The 20,072-nt window shown below is 48.0% G+C and overlaps 1 protein-coding gene across 3 annotated transcripts; it reads left to right on the forward strand.

The window, feature by feature from the left end:
* The first annotated feature begins 3,839 nt into the window (after positions 1–3,839).
* FOXJ1 (forkhead box J1) lies at positions 3,840–13,950 on the forward strand. 3 transcript variants are annotated; one of them, XM_030534861.1, is made up of 4 exons: positions 3,840–3,958; positions 4,037–4,109; positions 5,132–5,720; positions 9,898–13,950. In XM_030534861.1, exons 3-4 carry the CDS (start codon positions 5,187–5,189, stop codon positions 10,711–10,713), a joined length of 1,350 nt encoding a protein of 449 aa, XP_030390721.1. In that variant the 5' UTR covers positions 3,840–3,958; positions 4,037–4,109; positions 5,132–5,186; the 3' UTR covers positions 10,714–13,950. The 3 variants fall into 3 exon arrangements, with proteins under 3 accessions (XP_030390721.1, XP_030390720.1, XP_030390722.1); XM_030534860.1 differs by lacking the exon at positions 4,037–4,109 and having other exon boundaries at positions 3,840–3,969; XM_030534862.1 differs by lacking the exon at positions 4,037–4,109.
* The last annotated feature ends 6,122 nt before the right edge of the window (positions 13,951–20,072 follow it).

Below are 20,072 nucleotides of genomic sequence, written 5' to 3' on the forward strand. Positions count from 1 at the left end.
CAGCGCTGCTGAGGCACAATGGCAGTGCTTTAATAGAGATGCTACTATACTTGGCATAATTAATCCACCTCCCTGAGAGGCAGTAGCTCTGTTGGTAGGAGGGGCTCTCCAGATGACCTAGTGCTGTCTACGCTGGGCATTAGGTGAGTATAACTACATTGCTTAGGGGAGTGAATTTTTCACACCACTGAGGGACGTAGTGAAATTGATGTACATTTGTAATGTAGACCTGGCCTAACAAACCCACCTGATCTCTGGAGGTTTAAGGGCCTCCCTGATTCCTAGTGAAGAAGCACAAGGAATTAGGGTTCTTTATGGAGGAGCAGGTACATTCTGAGTGGCACCCAGGGGTGTTGTGCTGAGAGCACAAAGGAGCATGGAGAAAAGCAACATCTTATTTAAGGAAGGCCCAGTATCATACCCCCTCCTGGGTAGTTCTGCGAGCGCTAATGCTCCCTGACGTCCTGCTTGCTGGCCACGAGGCAGTTGCTGTGGTGAAGCTCTCAGGTTGTCTCTGATGGAGCCAGGAAGGAAAATCATTTTCTGTAGAATTTGCATTAAGTACAAAGCAGCCACTCACAACAGGCTCTCTCCTGGTCCATGTGCTGCCCACCCTGCTGTCAGAGACACATTATCTGGGTGGCACAGGACACTTCAGCTGGTTATTGTTAAAACCCCAGAGTCTGATTTTGCTTAAGTACACAAACCTCCATTCCAAACTGCATACGAACTTGAAAACATTTAGCAGGGCGCCTTGGCTGTCAATGTGCTTGGTAACTGCCTAGATGCCACAAGAAAGGACTAAGGCTTTGTGGGAGCTCCCAAAATCGACTCAGTAATGCTTTATTGATCACTTCTGTACTGCCTCCCTGTGTCTGCATTCACTTCCCTCGACACACACACACACACCTTCCCACCAGTAGGAGCACTAGTGTAGACAGGGCTGCAGGTTCTAACCCCTGTCTTGTCTAACCCTGCTCGCAGGGCCGGCTTCAGGCACCAGCATAGCAAGCAGGTGCTTGGGGCAGCCAATGAAGAGAGGGGCGGCATGTGCGGCCATTCGGCGGCAATTCGGCAGCGGGGCTGTCACTCCCTTTTGGAGCGAAGGACCTGCCGCCGAATTGCAGCTGTAAGAAGAAGGTAGAGCTGCTGCCGATTGCGAACAAGGCTTTTGGGGGGGGGGCACTTGGGGCAGCAAAACTGCTGGATCCGGCCCTGCCTGCTCAGAGCAGCTCTAAGGTGACACGGAGGTTAGAACACCCGCAGCTGCTAGTGCTTTGTTCACACTAGAGCGCCCCCTTTTGCTAGCATTGGTAGAGCTGGATCAGCAGGTGCAAAGGTGGGAAATTTTAGGGAGTGCAGGGATGGAGAAAACAGAAAAGTTCTAAGAGCATCCGCACGAGGTGTTGAAATCTCCATCATTGGAAGTTTTTAAGAGCAGGTTAGACAAACATCTGTCAGGGAAGGCCAGATAATACTTCGTCCTGCCATGAGTGCAGGGACTGGACAAGATGACTTGTCGAGGGCCCTTCCAGTCCTGTGATTCTGTGGGCACTGGCATAACACCCAAAGCCTTGCCCCAGCAATGCATGTCTTGTGCTCACTGGAAAACCTGGGCTGGATTCTCTGCTGGGTTGCCTCCCCTTTGGTTGGTCCAGAGTCCTGGGCATGAATATGGAGGGGATGGTCCAAGGCTATCGCAAGGTGCTCTTTCAAACATGCTCCTTAGCTGCCATTCCCAGGTTGTTCACAGGCTGCTTTGGAGGCCTGGGGCACCAGAGCTGTTATCCCACAGGGATACTTTATTTGGAGAATCAAAGGATGAAAGTAAATTTACGTTATCCTGATTTTCCTGTTTTATTTTTCGCACTAGGGCAGCACCTTATGTGTCCCTGGGCAACCCCCACACGGCCTGCATGGTATATTGCAACCTGCACTGTTTGCTTGTGGACAGGGTGGGTCAAGACTCCTCTGTGCCAGATCTGCAGATGGTGTGAGTCTGTTACAGCCCCAGCAGAGCAGCAGCGCATGCTTTTAGCTCCGTGGGCTCCCTGTGCATCAGCCAAGATAGCAGCCGTCACATTTGTATAGGAATGTGTTGAGCCCAATCCATCCCTGGTGTGACTCTGTGGCACATGGCTGGCGAGGATGCACTGTATGATGCTGTTGTATGGAAGTCGCTTTGCAAACCCCAGTGGTACAGTATTGGGGCGGTTGTTCTCCCATTTCAGGAAGAGATCAGAAGCTGCTGATCACTATCACGTGGCAAGGAGTGGCCGGCAAATATCAGCCCTGACCGGCCTGCATCTCCACAGTAATTCAGTGAACTGCCTTGACATGGCTCAGGAGCTGAAGAAAAACCAAAGCTACACAGTCTCAGCTCTTCCCTCCCCTTCCAGTCCTTCACCGGGTGGGGCCGGAGGGGAGTTTTGTTTATCCCTTTTGCTTCCCCCATGGTGCAGCCCAGTTGCAGCGCTGTGATGACTGATTAACAGGGATTTGGGCTGCCAGGAGTGTGTGGCCATATGGCCGTCCCATTGGAGGGTGGGCCCAGACGTAGAGCTGAGGGCCAGCAACCCTTGCATCCTAAACTCCATCTCAGAGCTCCAGCTAACTTGGGGCAGTGCTGGGCTTCGGCAGCGTCTCCCACTGACCCATGTTGGCTGTACTGGGGAATGTGCTGTGGAGGGCACTCTGCTTTTCTCTCTTGAGCTGGAGTTATTTTTCATTAAGGACTCTTAGAATAACTGGCTTGTGGGGGCAGAGAGGCAGGGAGTCATTATAGGGGAATGTGACTGTAACCGTCTTAATTAAAGCACAGCAGAACCCAGCAGTCTCTTTGATTGAGGGGTCTGTCAGCCCCTCGCCCCCTTTCAGTTTTCCGCCTGAGCTAATGACTTCAGGTTACACACAGAGGTCACAGCTTCATAGAGCCCAGGCAGGTAAGTCGAAGAAGGGCCCATTTCCTCCCAGATGCCAGCTCCACTAACTGCAACAGGGCTGCCGCAGGGGTGAATTGGGCCTCCAAATGCTTAGCAGCATGAAAGGCTTGCTATTAATTCCTCCTAGAGCAAGGAGAGAGCCTCGGGAAGAGGGGGACCTCTGTGCAGCAATGCTGCCTCCCCCTCCTCATCCTCTCCTAGCAGCAGACAGGGTAGGCAATTGGAAAGAAGCCCCCTTCCCTGGGCAGCAAGAAGGGGCTGCTAAATGGAGTTTAACTGGGCAGAGGGGATCCCGAAATTTGTCCCAAGGGAGTGGAAAGCCGAGGGTTTAAACCATTCCCTTCTTTTCAGGGCATCGATCATTCTGGTTGTCAAGTTGGGGAGGTTTTGGCAGCAGTTTCTTTGGCATCGCGATGAATAATAGGCATCTGTGAGCTATTCCAACCAGACTTTAATTCGTCTTAATGAAACTCAGGGCAGTCGTCCCACCTGGCCCCTCTGTTGCTGCTACTGCGTAAATCAGTGGACAGCGATCCCCCACATACCAGCTCCATCCCCTTCGAAATAAAACCGGGCCCCGCCTTAGCTGGGGATTTAGATGGGTGCTCTTTCCTAGCCTCCAGATGTTAAACATTCCGATCTGCCAACAGCAACTTACTAGGGAAAGGGAGAGAGGAAAGAGGGGGAAGAAGAAAGAAAAAAAAAAAGTTTGTGCAAAGTGGCAGAACTGCAGATGAAACTGGCAAGAGACTGAGCTCTCCATGGAGATCAATGGGCCAATGGCAAGGATGGAAGCTGTTTATAGGGGAGGAGCGTCTCCATAGCATCCAGCGAAGCCTTTTTGAGCAGCTACTTAATGACAGTCATTCTGCTGCTTACAAATCACTGCAGCTCTGCCATAAAGGAGCTCTGGCACCGCTTTGGGTAATAATTTATCCAAAGAGGGAAAAGTAGAAATTCCCTTTTTTCCAGAACATTCCTGCTGAGCTGTGAACTTTGGAAGCGGTGGGACTTTGGTAAGGATCAGGTAAGGACCCCAGAAATATTTAGAGAGCTCATTTTTGTGGCAAATGCATTTAGCTTTATTTCTGCAGCCCAGGACATTGGAACGTGCAGATATTTTTTTCTGCTGCTGAAGGTGTCATGCCGGCTAACCTAACCAAGGCCGTAAGTAAGAGAATTTCTTTGAAAGTTAATGTGTAACTACATCGTAGTTTGGGGGTTTTTTTTTACTTGCAGGTGCATTTAGACAGAGCATTTCTTTTTCCCACTGCACAAAAGTATTCTAGAATTTTAATGGGTTGAGGCAGTAACACCTCCGATTTTTGCTCAGTTTTGCACCTTCTGTGTGTTAACGAAAGGGTGGCTCTGTTGCAAATCGTCACTTGCTGGGAGCTCCTGGATTGTTACTTTTTTTTTTTATTATTTTGAATCTCCAGCATTTTATCTTAGTTATTTAACAGCTACATTAGCCAGATAAGACACCAGCAGAATTTACCATTACACCTGGCTGTTAGCTTGGCACAGAAGAGATGCTACACACTTCTTTGGCCTGAAATAACATTTGTATTCTATTTGTGACTGCATTTCTCTTTGGAAGAAATACACAGTTATGACTGCCAAAGCAGTCGAAGGGATTTAGATGCATCTTCCATTAAAATGAATAGATGCTATACCTCTAAATCCCCTGGGTTGCTATAACTATCTTTATACATCTGTTGTTTTCAAAGATGGCAGGGCCCTGCATAAAGGAAAAAAAGGAAATGGAAATTAGTAATCTAGGAAATAGAGCACTTTGACAAATGCAGGAGGCTATTATTTTGGTTTGTTGCCCATGGAATTAAAGTCTACCAAGCAAAGTGTTAGCAGCCAGAAGGAGAAATAAGTCTCTGGTTTGGTGTAATGCTCTCATGGTAATTCTAATACAGTGTCAATAGCATCAAAGCTGCTTGGATTCTGGTGATTCAGACGATAGCTTGCTGTAAATGGCACAAGTGAATTCCGTCTGCCTTGTGTGGGAGGCTGGATGGAGACTCAACCATCCCTGGCGTGACTTTGGTGTCATCTGCAGTGGCACATCGGGGATAAATGGAGCCAGGCTCTTTGTGAGCATCAGATTGAAAACCTGTTGATTATTGTGAGTTTCCTGTTTGTCAGGGATCTTGAAACTTTTCATGTTGTTCTTGCAGGATTGCCCCTTTCCCTCCTCCCTTCCCCCACCTTGGTTCACCCCACACCTCCTGAATGTTGGACCTGCCCATTCTGGCCTCCCCAGACATGGCTGACAGCTGGTTGAACCTGCAGTCAGAGGAAGAAAGAGGGCAGGAAAGCAGCATGGGGGACTCTGCCAACCTGGACGACAGCCTGACCAGCCTACAGTGGCTGCAAGAGTTTTCCATCATCAATGCCAACGTGGGCAAGTCTTCCTCTTCTCCCAGCAGCTCGGACCCTCATGGCTACCACAAGATCCCTGGCTCTGCTGCTCCTTGCTCGCCCTTGGCTGCTGACCCAGCTTGCATTGGGATGCCCCACACCCCTGGCAAGCCCATTTCATCTTCCACCTCCAGGACTACTCACCTGGGGATGGGCATGCAGGTCCAGCCCTTGGAAGACATAGATTACAAGACCAACCCCCATGTGAAGCCCCCTTACTCCTATGCAACGCTTATCTGCATGGCCATGGAAGCCAGCAAGAAAACCAAAATCACCCTTTCGGCCATCTACAAATGGATTACGGACAACTTCTGCTACTTCAGACATGCTGACCCCACCTGGCAGGTAGGGATCCCAAAGAGCCACCGTTCCTCTCTCTCTGCATCTGTCCCTAAAGATAGGCATGTGCTGGTGGGGTTGGGGCAGACTTGCCCTAGCTGGTCACACACTGCAGTAACGGTGCCAGTAGAAGAACTTGGGCAAATAGATGAAGTCAGGTATTCCTCAAGAGCGCCGGCTCCAAACTGGCCCAGAGCAGTACAAGAAGGAGCAATGCAGACCGTGTTCCAACATTGTTCATCTAGCATCCATTCCACATGTGTTTAAAGGTGCATCGGGGCTGTGCTGCCAATTCTAAATGGTTCTGCAGAAGTGGGAGTCTTCTGTTGATATATTAACATTGGCAGCAGACCTTCTAATGATGGCACTCACGGCAGCAGTTCGTTCTTTCTTTCTTTCTCTTCAAGATGCAATTAATGACTTTTGGTGTGTTTCCTGCCCGGGTCTTTTGCCTTGAGTGAACATTCTGTAGCACACAGAAGCTGCTGTAAATGAGACCTTAGCCCAATATAAACAGAATTTACCCTTGTAAAAGTTAGCCATTATCTGTCACTCCTCCAGTGCTGGACAGAGACTGAGATTGGTGACAAAAGGACAAATTCTCCTCTGTTACATCAGCACACTTCAGTGGTGCTGCACCAGTGTAATGGAGAAGAGAATTTGGCTCAGAGAGCACAGAAAGGAGAGGAGAGGGACAGGGGGAAGGAAAAAGACAGTGGAGAAGAGGGGATGAGATTGGGGAATAATGACAAAGGGAAGATGGGAAAACAGGGAAAACGAGCTGAAGGGAGATTGTATCTGAGGTGTTTAAGTTCTGTATCAGGATCAGAGACCCCAGGGAGGCTCCCCTATTCCAGAGATTAAAAACCCAACAGTGCCTTGAAAGGTGGCTTTGACCAGGCAACCTATTGGCTGCAGTGAGAAGGCCATTATCCCGCGACAGGCCACTGCCATTTTGATGATACTGAAAGGTACAAATTCTGCTGTGAGCAGTTGAAACTCCTCCCTGCCGCTTGACGGCGCTCCCATTGGGAGCATCTCCATCCCTGAGCACCACCTCCTTGTTCTCTTCAGACGTACAAGCTGGCAGCCCTAAAATTGAAGACTCGTTTCTTCAGTCCCCTGATGGATTAGTGAATTCATCAGATCTCTGAGCCAGCAATTTCTACAGCCACAAAGGAAAAGATCTAGGGGAAGGATTAATACCTTCATGCAGAAAATCCCAGATCAGCAGTGTTTAGAGCCACAAACACTGTTCCATTCCAACGTATAGCACAATGGAAAAGCTGTGTCCCCTTTCAGTACAGAGCCTCATATCCTTCAGGGGCTTGTGGCATGAGGAAGAGGAAAGGTTTCATCACTGTGATGAGAGCCCTGAGCCTCAGTGTTCCTTTGTCTTGCCTTCCTTCTGCCAATGGAAAAACATGTCCAGGGCCAGCTTCCTTTGCCTTCTGTTCGAAGGAGGAACAACTTCCCTAGATGGCTGGAGATCCTCATAACAGAGATAATGATAAGTAACACCCTGCACTCCTTTCAAGGCTGAACCCTGCCCTAAACTGGCTGCAGCCTGGGAGTTAACCTGAAGATGTTCCCCAGGCCGATGGGGGGAATCACTGGACCAGGTTCATCTCTGGTCATAAAGCCACCTTAGGCCCCCTAGGGAACATATTCACCACAAGGACCTTCCCCACCTACACTGGCTCCATGCCCTCCCCTCCCTGGAACTCCTGGCACAGGAGGCGTTCCAAGGGTGTGTCATGGAGAGGAGGAGGTGTGGCCAGGCTGTTCCCACACCGTGGTTAATCCCAAACTGCTGCAAGGGCCATATTGGCCATGGCAGGCAGGGTGCCAGTGGAGTGTTGCCCTCGCCTGCACTAGAGACTAAGCTGGTTCTGGCAACCCCAGGATAGGAGAGATTCAAGAGCCTGTTGGAGCCTACGCTGGGCACTGCAGCAGCACAGTAGTGAATCAGGCCCATCAAACCCAGGTTCTCATGGCAGTGGGCACTGGCCAGCCACAGACGAAATGGCTGCAAAATCCAGTTTCCACGGTTCAGCTGCCTGCTTACCCCGTTAACGTGCCAGCTCCTTCTGGCATCAGCCGTCCTTTTAAGAGCTTGGAAAACAAGGAGACCAGACCTGTTCTGCTCAGGACTTGACTCCAGAATTGTTCTGGGTTTAAACAAAATCAGTCAGACAAAACAAGGAGCTGCACCCAGGCGGAGGTTAGCTAAGCCTTGCAACATCCATGGGACCATGCCTAGATCAAACAGTGCCCACTGCCTCCAATTCAACCTCACTCGCTTTACTCTGGGGTGAATCCTGGGCATCTCCAACCTCCACTTTGTGCTTATAATAGCTCCCCAATCTCCATTCTGGGCTGGCACATTCACCGCCAAATGGGAGGGGGCAGCAGTGACTGGTTCTGCTCTCACTTACTCCATAAATTGGGAGCAGTTCCATTGGAGCCAGCAGGCTCACACTCAGGGTATGAGTGCTGGCAGAGTAGGGTGGAGTATGGTCACAAAGGCTGCGAGCAACAGCGACTGGGGGAAACTCACCTCGATAAAGAACCGCCACAAATAAGCATTCTTATCTGTTTACATCCCCTAGAATTAGCAAGTCAGCGTTCTTGAGCCCTGGGGAACATACAAGAGGAGGCAAGTGGTAGTATTTTGACTTCTCCTCCAATTCTGGATAATTACCATATTTTCAATTAAATGGGTTTATTTAAAAAAAAAAGTTCTCAATCCGTCTCTGCAAAGATGCAGGTAGTTAGCTTGCTTGTTGCAGGGAGGAATGATAAATATCCTAACTGGCTGGGTAATAATCAACTGCAGGCAAGCCAGGCTGAATGAAATTTGGGGGTGGGGATGGAGAATTTGGCCTGGAATTCTCTGACCTTTGTAAAATTTCATTAAACAGTAAATTCTGAATCCCTGGAGTCTGGAATGTTTGCTGGATTTCCCTCCCCCCTTCTTTCCTATTCTCCCACCGTAGCTGTGTTCTCATCCCTCTACCCCAATTCCTGTAAGTGGAGACAGACTCAAAAGGTCATGCCACCCATACGCAGGGGGAGATGGATAGATTCCTGTGGGAGTTGCATGCTTTGGAGAGGAGCCAACTTGCCCAGGGAGTTTCAGCCTGGAGGAGGGGTGTTGGTTTTTTGTAGTTTGTAAGGGCTCCAGGCATTCAAGCTTTGTTTTTGCTATCCGGCAATACAGATTATGGATGAATAAGCATAAAGATATCCAGGCAACATTAAAAAAAAAAAAAAAAGCTCTTCACCATATCCAATCTCTTTACACCCTCTTGGCTTTGTATAATGTAACACAGCGTTATTTACCCACTAACCAAGTTTCCTTTCTGATTATGCACATCACTCTAGACATTCATGTTTTTCAGAGCAGCTCGACGGGAAGCAGAAAGTTCCTTTTCCTTTTTTCTTTTTTGCAGCTGTTTTGATTTGTGTTTGGGAAGATACAGACAGTGATTTCATACCAAGCTTTCCTAAGCCTTATGGACAAATTCAGCAACGGTGCTCGAAACGGGAGCAATTAATGGAGGTGCAGACCCAATGCAAATGGGTGTCCATGGCGAAGACCAACCCCATGTGCAATCGGTTCCTAGTCAGAGTAGAGCTAATCAGCACGTGGGTCTGTGCATTGAGGGGCATTTCTGAGGAAGGGAGCCTGCAAGCCTAAGTGAGATCTAGGTGCCGTGATGACACCTGAGGAGTAGGGTATCTACACTTGGCTATTTTTGCCAATTCATTTCCCACTGTTGCTAACACTGGTGCAGCTCACACCCCATCCCGCCTTTCCATGGGACTGATCCAAATTCAAGAGAAAAGACTCCTGTTGAATTCAGTGGGCTCTGGACCAGGCCCCTTGGCTCTGGCTATTTTGGATCAGTTTGGAATGGAGGTGGCTGTTTTCCCTTTGGCACTCGCACGGCTCGCCAAGGAGGTTTCTGCTCTGCCACACAACTCAGGATTTGGCCTGGGATGTGTTTTCCTGTTGCAGCCCTCTCTGTCTCCCGATTGTTGGAAGCTCCCTGATGGTCCTATGTATCTTCACCCCCCTGGTTATGTTTTGTAATGGATCACCCCCCCCATTATGTTTTGTAATGGATCATTTACAAAGTTGCACATGTCCAACCTTGCTGTTTTCTTTTGGGTTTAGAATTCCATCCGGCACAACCTATCCTTGAACAAGTGCTTCATCAAGGTGCCGCGAGAGAAGGACGAGCCGGGAAAAGGTGGATTCTGGAAGATTGACCCTCAGTACGCAGACAGGCTTATGAATGGGGCCTTCAAGAAACGCAGGATGCCCCCTGTGCAGATCCACCCGGCCTTCACCAGCAGAGTTCAACAAGAAGCCGGGACTGCTGCCAACCAGGCAGCATCCTCTTGGTCCAACGACAGTGTCCTGAATGTCAACATGGAGTCACAACAGCTGCTCAAAGAGTTTGAGGAAGTCACAAGTGACCAGAATTGGAACCCAGTGGATGGGAAAATGGGTCACAAACGTAAGCAGCCATTGCCCAAACGGATGCACAAGACAGCTCGTCTCTCTAGCTCCCCCTTGCTCACCCAGGAAGAACAAACAGAGCTTGGCTCATTGAAAGGTGACTTTGACTGGGAAGCTATCTTTGACACCACCTTGAATGATGACTTCTCCACTTTTGAGGATCTGGAGCTCACGCCTCCTATTAGCCCAATAACCAGAGATGTGGACTTGACAGTGCATGGAAGACACATTGACTGTCCACAGGAATGGTGCCCAGTCGGGCAAGATCAGGTCCTAACAGAATCCAACCAGAACAACTTAGACTTTGATGAAACCTTCATGGCCACTTCTTTCCTTCAGCATCCCTGGGATGAAGAGAGAAACGATTATCTATCAAATTCGGTCAACATGAACCAGTTGTTTGAACTCAATGACTCTTCTTTGCCCACAGACATGAGTGACTGGAGCAGTATGGGATCTTTTTTATAAGAGGCTGCTGATGGTTAGAAGGATCAAGTTAAACCCAGGTAGACTTTATCTATTAGCAAGATACTCCCATTGTTGCTGGAGATTACAAGGGACAAGATCTCTAGAAATGGGGACATACACGTTGACTTTTATCAGCTGCAAAGTATGGTTATTCACAGAAACTCCAGAAGAAACCCAGAAGATTTGACTGGATATATCTGTAAGCAACACATCAGGAGAAGTCTCTGCCTCTTGGGTTTCCCTAAGAAAAGAAATAACTACTTATTTTGGGACTCTGGTTTTTTAAAGAAATGTAGATTATCCTACGCTTTGTGGGAATGGAAGAAGCATATGTTCCCTCTAGTAAAAAAGGAGAACAGTTGCTAAGTTACATGCAAGAGCTGAGATTTCCTGATGACTTTGGACATTGTAGACGATGTGCAATTTCCTTCTCCTTCTTCTCCCCCTCTCTCTCTCTTAATTTTTTTTCTGTCCATGGATATTCCCAGGTATACATGAGATAATTAAGTAGCAGGTAAATAAAAGTCCCTTCTGGGTTCTATAAGTTCAACCTCCCTCCTGAATTGAGGCTAGGGAAGAAGACGAGATCTGTAAAATCAGATGCAAATCAGCAAGTCGGCCTCTTCAGATGTTTTTGTATAGTCTATTATATATAAATATATATCTATTCAAAGAAACCTATATTTTTAGCACAATCAGTAGAATATCTTTTTGTTGGGATGGCAGTGGAAATGAGTTTTTTTCTGAGTATAAAGACTAATGTTAATTGTTCTGCAAATTAAAAATGAAGCGTGTCAAATGTTTATTGTAACAAAATATGCAAAGGAAAATTCCTACATCAGAAGCAATGAATTTCTTTAAGGACCGAGAAAAGGATGAAGACAAGAGAGAAGGAGAAGAGACTTGACTTTCTCCAGATTGTGCTCTCACTTATTTTTGTATCCTGAACTCCTTGCCTTGTGTCATGAGCGACTGTATTTGCTGTAAGGCCTAGAATGGTGTCACTGTGAACCTACTACATTTCTGAATGATTGACAAAGCAATGTTCTATTTTCTGATCAGAAACTGTGAACCGAAAGCATCCCCTTCATCAGCCTGTACGTCAGGCTCTGAACAGCCTTTGCGACGATCCGGGAGACAAATCAAGTGATGGGTGATTAAGGACCAAGCCTCCTTCTCCCTCAGTGAGACAGCTGTGATCAAACGTTGCTTTCTTTTGAAATTGTTATACTGGGGTTTCCCATGCAGGGGGATGCTCACCAGCTCTTGGTGATTTTGTATTTTATTTAAACGAATGTTCTTGTATGAGACTAACGAAAAATGAAATCTGGATCTGGGGCTCAGTCAGGGAGTAAGAGGCCAAAGACTGTGTGTGCAACAAACATTAGATACGAACAAAAGCAGAGTTTAGAATCCATTCTCTGCCTTACCTAATGTGTCCCCTTTACTCTGCTCCTCTCCTAAAGTAATAATCAGTCTGACCACTCACCATGTCCAACCTGCTGCGCAAAGGTTAACCAGTCAATGCTCACAGCGCCCCTGCAAGGTAAGTATTATTATCCCCATTTTACAGATGGGGGTGATAAGGCAGGGATCAATTAACTGATTTGCCCAAGGCCTAACAGCACAGCCTCACTCCCAATCCTGTGACCATCCTGCCTCTTAAAGGTGTGAAGGGGATGCCGTCAGGCTAAAGGTTTCTCCAAAGCAGGTAGAAAAGATCATGGTGTTTTTGAGTGACTGGAAAGACAGAGCAAGGAGAGGCAAAGTGCCTGACTCCTTTCTCGAGATGTTTAACAACCCGGGATCAGAGCCTTAGCTGGTGAAAATTGCCGTAGCTCCACTAAGTTCAACAGAGCTATGCTGATTTACCTGCCGAAGATCTGCCCCTAATTGGTTTGCTAATGGGAGTGTGGAGAGGTATCTGTGAAATATGCATAGGCAGCAAAGAAATATTCTGGTAGTTAAAAATAAAAAAATCTTGCTCAAACTTGAATACAAGCTCTAGAGAATCAGATTCTAAGCCTCTCTGTTGGTACAGGCAATATAGTTAACGTAACATAGCTGCTAGTTAGCAGAAAGATGAGGTTACTTTGGAGTGTGTTAGACTTGTTGAAAAACATAAAACTATAAACTTTTTTTGTTTGTTTGTTTAGAAACTATAGTAAGAATTAAGGAACTTTGATGTGAGCAAACTAACTTAGCTGGATCTAGTTGTCGTTTAAAAAAAAAATAGCCTGATTTAATGCTGGAAAAGACAACCCTTGTATTAACTAATGAATTAACTTGCATTCAAGGTCACAGAGGTCGGAAATGCAATGCCTCGCATATGGGTTTTCAGGTACACAGGGCTAGAGCCTCAGCTGGTGCAAATTGGCCTAGCTCCATTGAGGTCAATCGAGCGACTGACGCTTACAGCAGCAAAGGATGTTGACCCATTGATCTCCATACAGGTGGCTGCTGGAGTGGGGTGGAGCTCTTAAGGTGTGTCTACACTTCAAAAAAAAAAAAAAAGACCTGTGGCATGGCCGTGGCTGGCCCAGGTCCACTGGCTTGGGCTCAGGTTGCAGGGCTAAATATTGCAGCGGGAGCCCGGACTCTGAAACCCCATGAGGGGGATGGGTCTCAGAGCCTGGACTCCAGCCCAAGCATGAACATCCACACTGCAGTTTTTAGCCTGACAGCAAGAGCTCTGCAAGCCCAACTCGATTAACCTGGGCTATGAGGCTCATTGGAATGAGATTCTTCTTGCAGTGTAGATGTAATCTTAGGGTCCATGGTTTAGGCAATGCTCTCCTGGATCTGGCGGACAATCAAAAGATACAAGCTGCAATGACAGCCAAATAGCTCCAGAGGGTTGGTCCCGTTAGTCCTCTATAAAATGAAGAAGTAGGGTTGGAATTTTAACCATCTCATGTACTTAGTGAACAACCTCCAAAAAACCTCTGCAAAAACTAATGGGGGTGCCCTCCACCAGCCGGCACTGCTTCGAGAGCTGGCTGCATTTCCACCCAGTGAGATATGGCTGCCTGGCTTTCATCTCCATTCCAAGACTACCGGTGATCAGACTGGGCCTAGTCCAGTGTTTTGTTTCTTTTTTGTAATGCTTCATTTTTTTTTGTTTCTTTCTCCTGTTTTGGGGCCCGTTTCACACAGATGCTGGAAGAACTACAAAGATACGTGTGCAATTTAACCTTTTTCATGGAAAGCTATTCACAATTAAAAAACATGTTAAATGAAAAACTGGTTTTGCCTCTTTGTTTCCCTAAAGCACTGATCTTGAGTCTCTTTCTGTCTAGTACTTATATGGCTCCCCATTTACCATGGCAGCCAAACCCCTCACAATATAGTTAATACATTTATCCTCACCGCACTCCTGTGAGGTTGGCCAGTGCGGTTGTCTTCATTGTATCGATGGGGAATGGTGGCACAGACAGGCTAAGTAATTTGCCCAAGGTAAGACCGAATGTCTGTGGTGGAATGGGGACTTCAAGTCTGGTTCTCCAAGTCCAGAGAGTGCCCTAACCACTGGACCATCTTTCTTCTCTTTTCATGGAAGTATAAGATTTTTAGGGATGGGAGAAGGACATCAGTCTGAGGGGCCAAGATGTAAAATGCAATATTATTATTTCTACTACAGTAACTAGGGGTCACAGAACGTAGGGGGGTCACCCAATGAAATTAATAGACAGCAGGTTTAAAACAAACAAAAGGAAGTATTTTTCACACAATGCACAGTCAACCTGTGGAACTCCTTGCCAGAGGATGTTGTGAAGGCCAAGACCATAACAGGGTTCAAAAAAGAACTAGATAAGTTCATGGAAGATAGTCTATCAATGGCTATTAGCCAGGATGGGCAGGGATGGTGTCCCTAGCCTCCTATTGCCAGCAGCTGGGAATGGGCGATGTGATGGATCACTTGATGATTACCTGTTCTGTTCATTCCCTCTGGGGCACCTGGCATTGGCCACTGTCAGAAGATAGGATACTGGGCTAGATGGACCTTTGGTCTGACCCAATATGGCCGTTCTTATGTTCTTAACGCCTAAGGCCTCTCATGTGTTGAGAAGAAAAGCCTGAAAACATGACCTAAGTGTGCCTGACTCTGCATAGATCCTGCAGTAGTAGCTTTGTGGAGTGTGAACTGCCTCATTCATCTTAATGGGGTGTTAACACCAAGACTCATGGGGCTGGGAGGCCTGGCTAACACTAACCCCAGCAGAACTTTGTGTGTGTGTGTGTGTGTGTGTGTGTGTGTGTGTGTGTGTGCACGCACATGCAAGGGCCACCAAAAGTGCCACAGGCTCAGCCCACCCAACCAGGTACGCCTCAGTTACTGGGATAAGTCCCGGGAGATGCCCCTGCTACAGCACCTGTCTAAGGGTGGGGAGAGGGGACCGCCGCAGGGAGCAGAAACTCCTGGGAGCGAAAGTGAGGCCCCATGCCACTGCTTCAACCTCTCTGGTATGAGTAAGGGGCCCTCATGTCACTCAAAGTGAGGAGATGGGTCCACAGCATGGGGTAGAGCCAAAAAAAGTCCTGTGTCTTGGTGGGTCTAGGCCCCCGTATTGCCTTAATCTGTTTGTACAGTATCAACATACAGTAAGAATCAGTGCTGAAGACATTACCATCTAACTACTAGACAAAAGGAGGATTATTCTCCTCAATTTACAGCTGGGGAACTGCAGCACAGAGAGGTGAAGTAACATGCCCAAGATGATAAAGGCAGAGTCTGTGGCAGAGCTAGCATCTGAACCCAAATCTCCTGAGTCCTAGGCACATGTCTTAGCCCCAAGAGCACCCTTCCGCCCCACCCATTCCTCTTCTCCTGATAGGACCCGTGCTCCTGTTGATGTCCAAGGCCATCAGGGTTGCCTATAATTAGAGGTTCTGCAAACCCACATATTAGATGTCTGGGTTTCATTGCTCCAAGGGGAAACATTTTCACCCACTCTGGTCCTGGAACTTTCACTCCAGGGGAGAGCAGAAGAGGCAACTTTCCAAATACAGAGAGCTAGGGCCCAAAGTCTTTACACAAGCAAACTTCCATTGGGCCAAATCCTGAGGTCTCTTCACTCAGTCCTTCCTCTGTTGGAACATCCACTGACCTCAAAGAGCCTTTCACCTGAGTGATTGGCCCACATTTTGCACACACATATTTTTGAGACGCTCATGATGCCCAGCATTGGAAACTAATCTCTCAGTGGTAAGTTCATTGAGGGACTCACCCAGCTGGCTGGAAGTACCATATACACCTTTGTCTTTTAATACTCTAATGGAGAGGAAGGACCAGAGATGGTAGCCAGGAGATCTGGCCCACCAGGAGTATGTTAAAGATGTCCATGGAGCAGCGAGATGGCCCAGTTTTGGTAGCTGTAATGATGTTTTTCCATCTAGACTTCTTACAGTACAGAGATGTGTGGCTGGTTATTGGCAGGGGAATTGTAAGACACTTGGGAGTAATATGACTAAAAACACTTCTAACAAACAATAGTTCAGACCAGAAGATATTACATGTCCTTAGCGAGTTGAAACTGTCTCCTCTAGGTCCCATAGCTGCCACCAGGGAGGATCCATTCAACTTAATACTAGGGGCTCTCACTGAGTTTTGCCCTGATCCCACTTTGTTTTGCCAGGTCAGAGAAAGGAGCACTTAGCACCCCACATCCTCAAAAAATTAACTGGATGCAAGTGGGGTTCAGGGATGAGGTGCTGGTCCCCTCAAAAGCAACTGGAGCCACAGAAGGCTATTCTAAGAGCGGTTGTGGTGGAAAATGCTTCCTGTCGCTCAAAGCCAGCCAGCCCTTCAGAGCAAAAGAAAAGCCCCTGCAACCCAGGGAAGGAGGCCATGAGCTGGGGAGGGTGGGGGAACCGCACAAAAGAGACGGTAACAGATGAAACCACTTGAGGTTAATTACGCTGAGAAGCAATTGGCTCCACAAGGATGTTGGAGGCAGGGGGGGAAAAACTTGAAAGGCTGGGGAGGGTGAACTCTTCATGACCTCGGAGGTGTGCAGAGGTAGGTTATTCGGGGCACTCAGCCCACACATGGTGGGGATGGTGAGGCTATCTTTACCTAGGGGCAGAGGAATGGGACCCCAGTAGGGGAGGGAGCACAGCCAGTCACAGAGAGCAAAGGGACACGGATGATTTTGCGCAGAATGTTTTCAGTATCATTTCAATTTGACCTGGCCCCATTGGCTGCTGCCTGATCCCCAGAGCCTGATGGCCCCAGGGGTTGCTGTCTGATGGCTTGGCTCAAGGTAAGATTTTTTTTTACTAGCTGCCCTCTAGGTTGAGTCAACTGAGGGCAACTCTTTTAGTCTCAGCCCTGGCTAACACATCCCTGAAGAGCAGTGGGAATTAGAGCCAGGAGGAGAGTGACACAAGCCCTACTTGCGGAGAACAAGCGCCTTCGTTAAAAACAAGGCTGATCAGCTGTTTCAGCCCACAGGCGAGGACCAAAAAGCAGCAGAGATGGTGAAGAGGGAAGGATGAGGCCAAGTTGCTCAGCACTGCCATGCAGGTAGCCCAGGATTAGGTCTCTGAGGCCTGGGAGCACTGGAGGTGCGTCCAGTTGCTCAGCCTTACCCTGCAGTCCTGAGGGGCTCCAAAGGGAGCCAGGGCCGTGCACCTAGAACAGAAGGTGGGCGTCTGAGCAGAGGAACCTTGAGAACAGGGGTACAAAAGCAGGTCGAGGGGATATGAAAGGGCGCCTCTGTGCCCTGACAGAGGTGGGGGACCTTCCCTACCCCCCAGAATACACTGAAAGTCCAAAGTCAAGGGCAAAGGCAATATTCTTTATACTTTAGTATCGAAGGATCCGAAAATGTTTTCCAAACAGCCTGGGTTGGCAAGCACAGCCTGGCCTGTGTAATAAACAGCCAGTGTCTCTTTAAACTTGCCTTTAAAAATCTGTGTTTCTGGTCCTTAAAAAAAAAAAAATCTATTGGGTGCATAGATGGAGGGTAAAGGCCCTTGACCAGAAAGGCTGTGGATTAGTTCCTTCTGCCACCACCCCCTTGATCTTTGGCACTAACTCTCTCTGCAGAGCCAGTGCATTGGCACCACCTATAATGCACATGCACCAGCTACAGTCCCAGCACCACCAATCCCTGCACCAGGGCCCTGTAAAAAGATTGCAACTTCTACTACCAGCAGCACTCCTCCCAGCAGGAAGGGTGGAGCCTCCTCACCATTGACAGCAGCTGGCCCCCATGCAGCAGAATCAAAACTAGCATTCAAGGTAGGTGTCCTGGTGGGGGAGATAAAGGCTGTGCATGTGTTGGATGCTGGTAAGAGGGCACTAGAGGAGAGAAGGCGCAGAGGGTCTTTAACCCGGTCTGGAGGGAGCGCAAGGCAATGGGTCACACACCAGATGACTTAAGCCACCATAGCCCGCCCCTCTGTTCATCTCAAATGGCCCTGAAGCATGGATCATAGAAGGGATCTTGAGAGGTCATCAAGTCCAGCCCCCTGTCCTAAGGCAGGACCAAATAAACCTAGACCAGGCCTGACAGGTCACTCCACACAGGGGAATCCCACTGAAATGCAGCCACCTCTGGGGATGAAGGGGGAGCTGCTAACTGGAACACAGTGGCAAAAGGGGGAGTTTGACCAAGCCATAGCCATATTCTTAAGAAAAGAGCAATAAGGATTCTAATGTTCATGCAAAGTAGACAGAAGCTTGGTTTATAACTCTTAGTTTGATCGCAAGTGAGATTTTTTTTCCTTAAAGTCCCAAACTACTGGAGTCCTGTTATCACATAGGAAGCTCAACTTTCTTTCTAGTTGGTTTGTTTTTCACAGTGAGTTTCTAGTTCTTGTTGTGAGAAAAGGTTGAAAGCATGACCCTCAAAGGATTAAAACCCAGAAGGCAAATAAAAAGATCCCAGCTTTGACTGTTTCTTAAAATCTCGTGAGTTTGGGGGAGGGGAGTGACTTCTGATTTTTTAACTGCTCAGTGTCAGCCATGCTGTTAGAAGCAGGGGCATGTGAAGCAGCCCTTTTTAGCTTTGCAAGAGGCAAGCTGCTTGCTTTTGTTCAACCCCCCTTGAAACAGATGAGCATTTTGCACGGATGTGGAAAATTTAAAGGGATGATAAACATAATGCCCCAATAGGAGATGTGGACCTTTAAAGGGGGAGGGGAGATAGGGGGAGCACCAAGCAAGATCTGAAACCACCACATTTAGTTCAGCTGTAAAACCACAAAACAAACTTCCAAGCAAAATTTTTTCAATGGGTTGGGGTTTTTTTGTTGTTTTTTTTTTTTACAGCAGCCAGAAGATGTATGACTAATGTGTGTGTAGTGGGAGGCCTCGGCAGACAGGGACAATACTGTAGTAACCAGGGAGAGGGGAGGGTTGGAGGTCTTTTCTTCCATCAAAGCTTGGAGCTTTCTTCCAGCCAAGGAGATTGAGAGAAAGAATGCAAGACAATAAACTTTCTCCCTGGGTTGTAAACTTTGCCCTCCAATGCAGGCTAAAGAGACTGGGCTGCCTTTTACAAAGCTCTGTGTGTACTCAGTGAGAAAGGGAGAGAGAGAGAAAGGAAGGTCAAGGCCCCTTCAGAGCCTGGCCTGTCCAGGCTTGCCTGGGAGAGCGTGATTTTCAAACACTGCAGCTTGCATCCTGGCCTCTTTCTCTCCCATAGATCCCACTGCTTCAATCTGTTCCCGGGGCTGTGGCGCGTTTCCCCCCCCCCCAACACTCCACCCCTACTCACACACAAATGCTACAGTGAATTGCAAAACTAACTAGCCAAATGGGAAAGTGGGGGAGTGTATTTGTTTATTTAGCCAGGCAGGCTCCCAGTGAGGCTTGGGCCACCTCTGCAGGAGCTAAAAGGCTGTTTGCCAGTTTGACTAGCTGCTGCCCATGCCAATACACTCGCAAAGAAAAATGCAGCACACGTCCTGATGGCAGCAACACCATCTAGCATATCCTATAGGTGCTGCCAGGAACAGGGCCGGACCTGGACTCCCCCCTTAGCCTTCTCTGCCCAGAGTCCTGCTGAAATCAATGATGTTAAGCCATGTTTGGTTCAATGACTCTTCTACTGTTCTCTCTTCTCAAACTTTTACAGCCCCCTGATATCTGGTCATCTGCCTTTCCACCTCCTCCCTCTCTCTCTTCCTATGTCTCTCCTTTACTATCTTTCTTGTGTTTCTCTTCTCTTTCTCCTTCCTTTTACCCCTCTCACCAGGTGGCAGTGTAGAGACAAGGACTTCTGTGCCTCTGTGACATCCCCTGAGATCCAAGGGTTTTGGGGGGTCAAACTCCCTGCCTCTTCACTGGGGAAAAACTCCATACCCACAATGGGAGAATTAAGAGAAGACTTTGCGGAGTCAGGGAGTTC

This window comes from Gopherus evgoodei, chromosome 15, assembly GCF_007399415.2.
Source record: "Gopherus evgoodei ecotype Sinaloan lineage chromosome 15, rGopEvg1_v1.p, whole genome shotgun sequence".
Taxonomy (NCBI): domain Eukaryota; kingdom Metazoa; phylum Chordata; order Testudines; family Testudinidae; genus Gopherus; species Gopherus evgoodei.

Excerpts from the sequence above, each read along its gene's own strand:
- FOXJ1 (XM_030534860.1), top strand. The coding sequence starts at position 5,187 with ATGTTGGACCTGCCCATTCTGGCCTCCCCAGACATGGCTGACAGCTGG. Across the intron at positions 5,721-9,897 it reads ATGCTGACCCCACCTGGCAG|AATTCCATCCGGCACAACCT; the intron begins GTAGGGATCCCA and ends TTTTGGGTTTAG.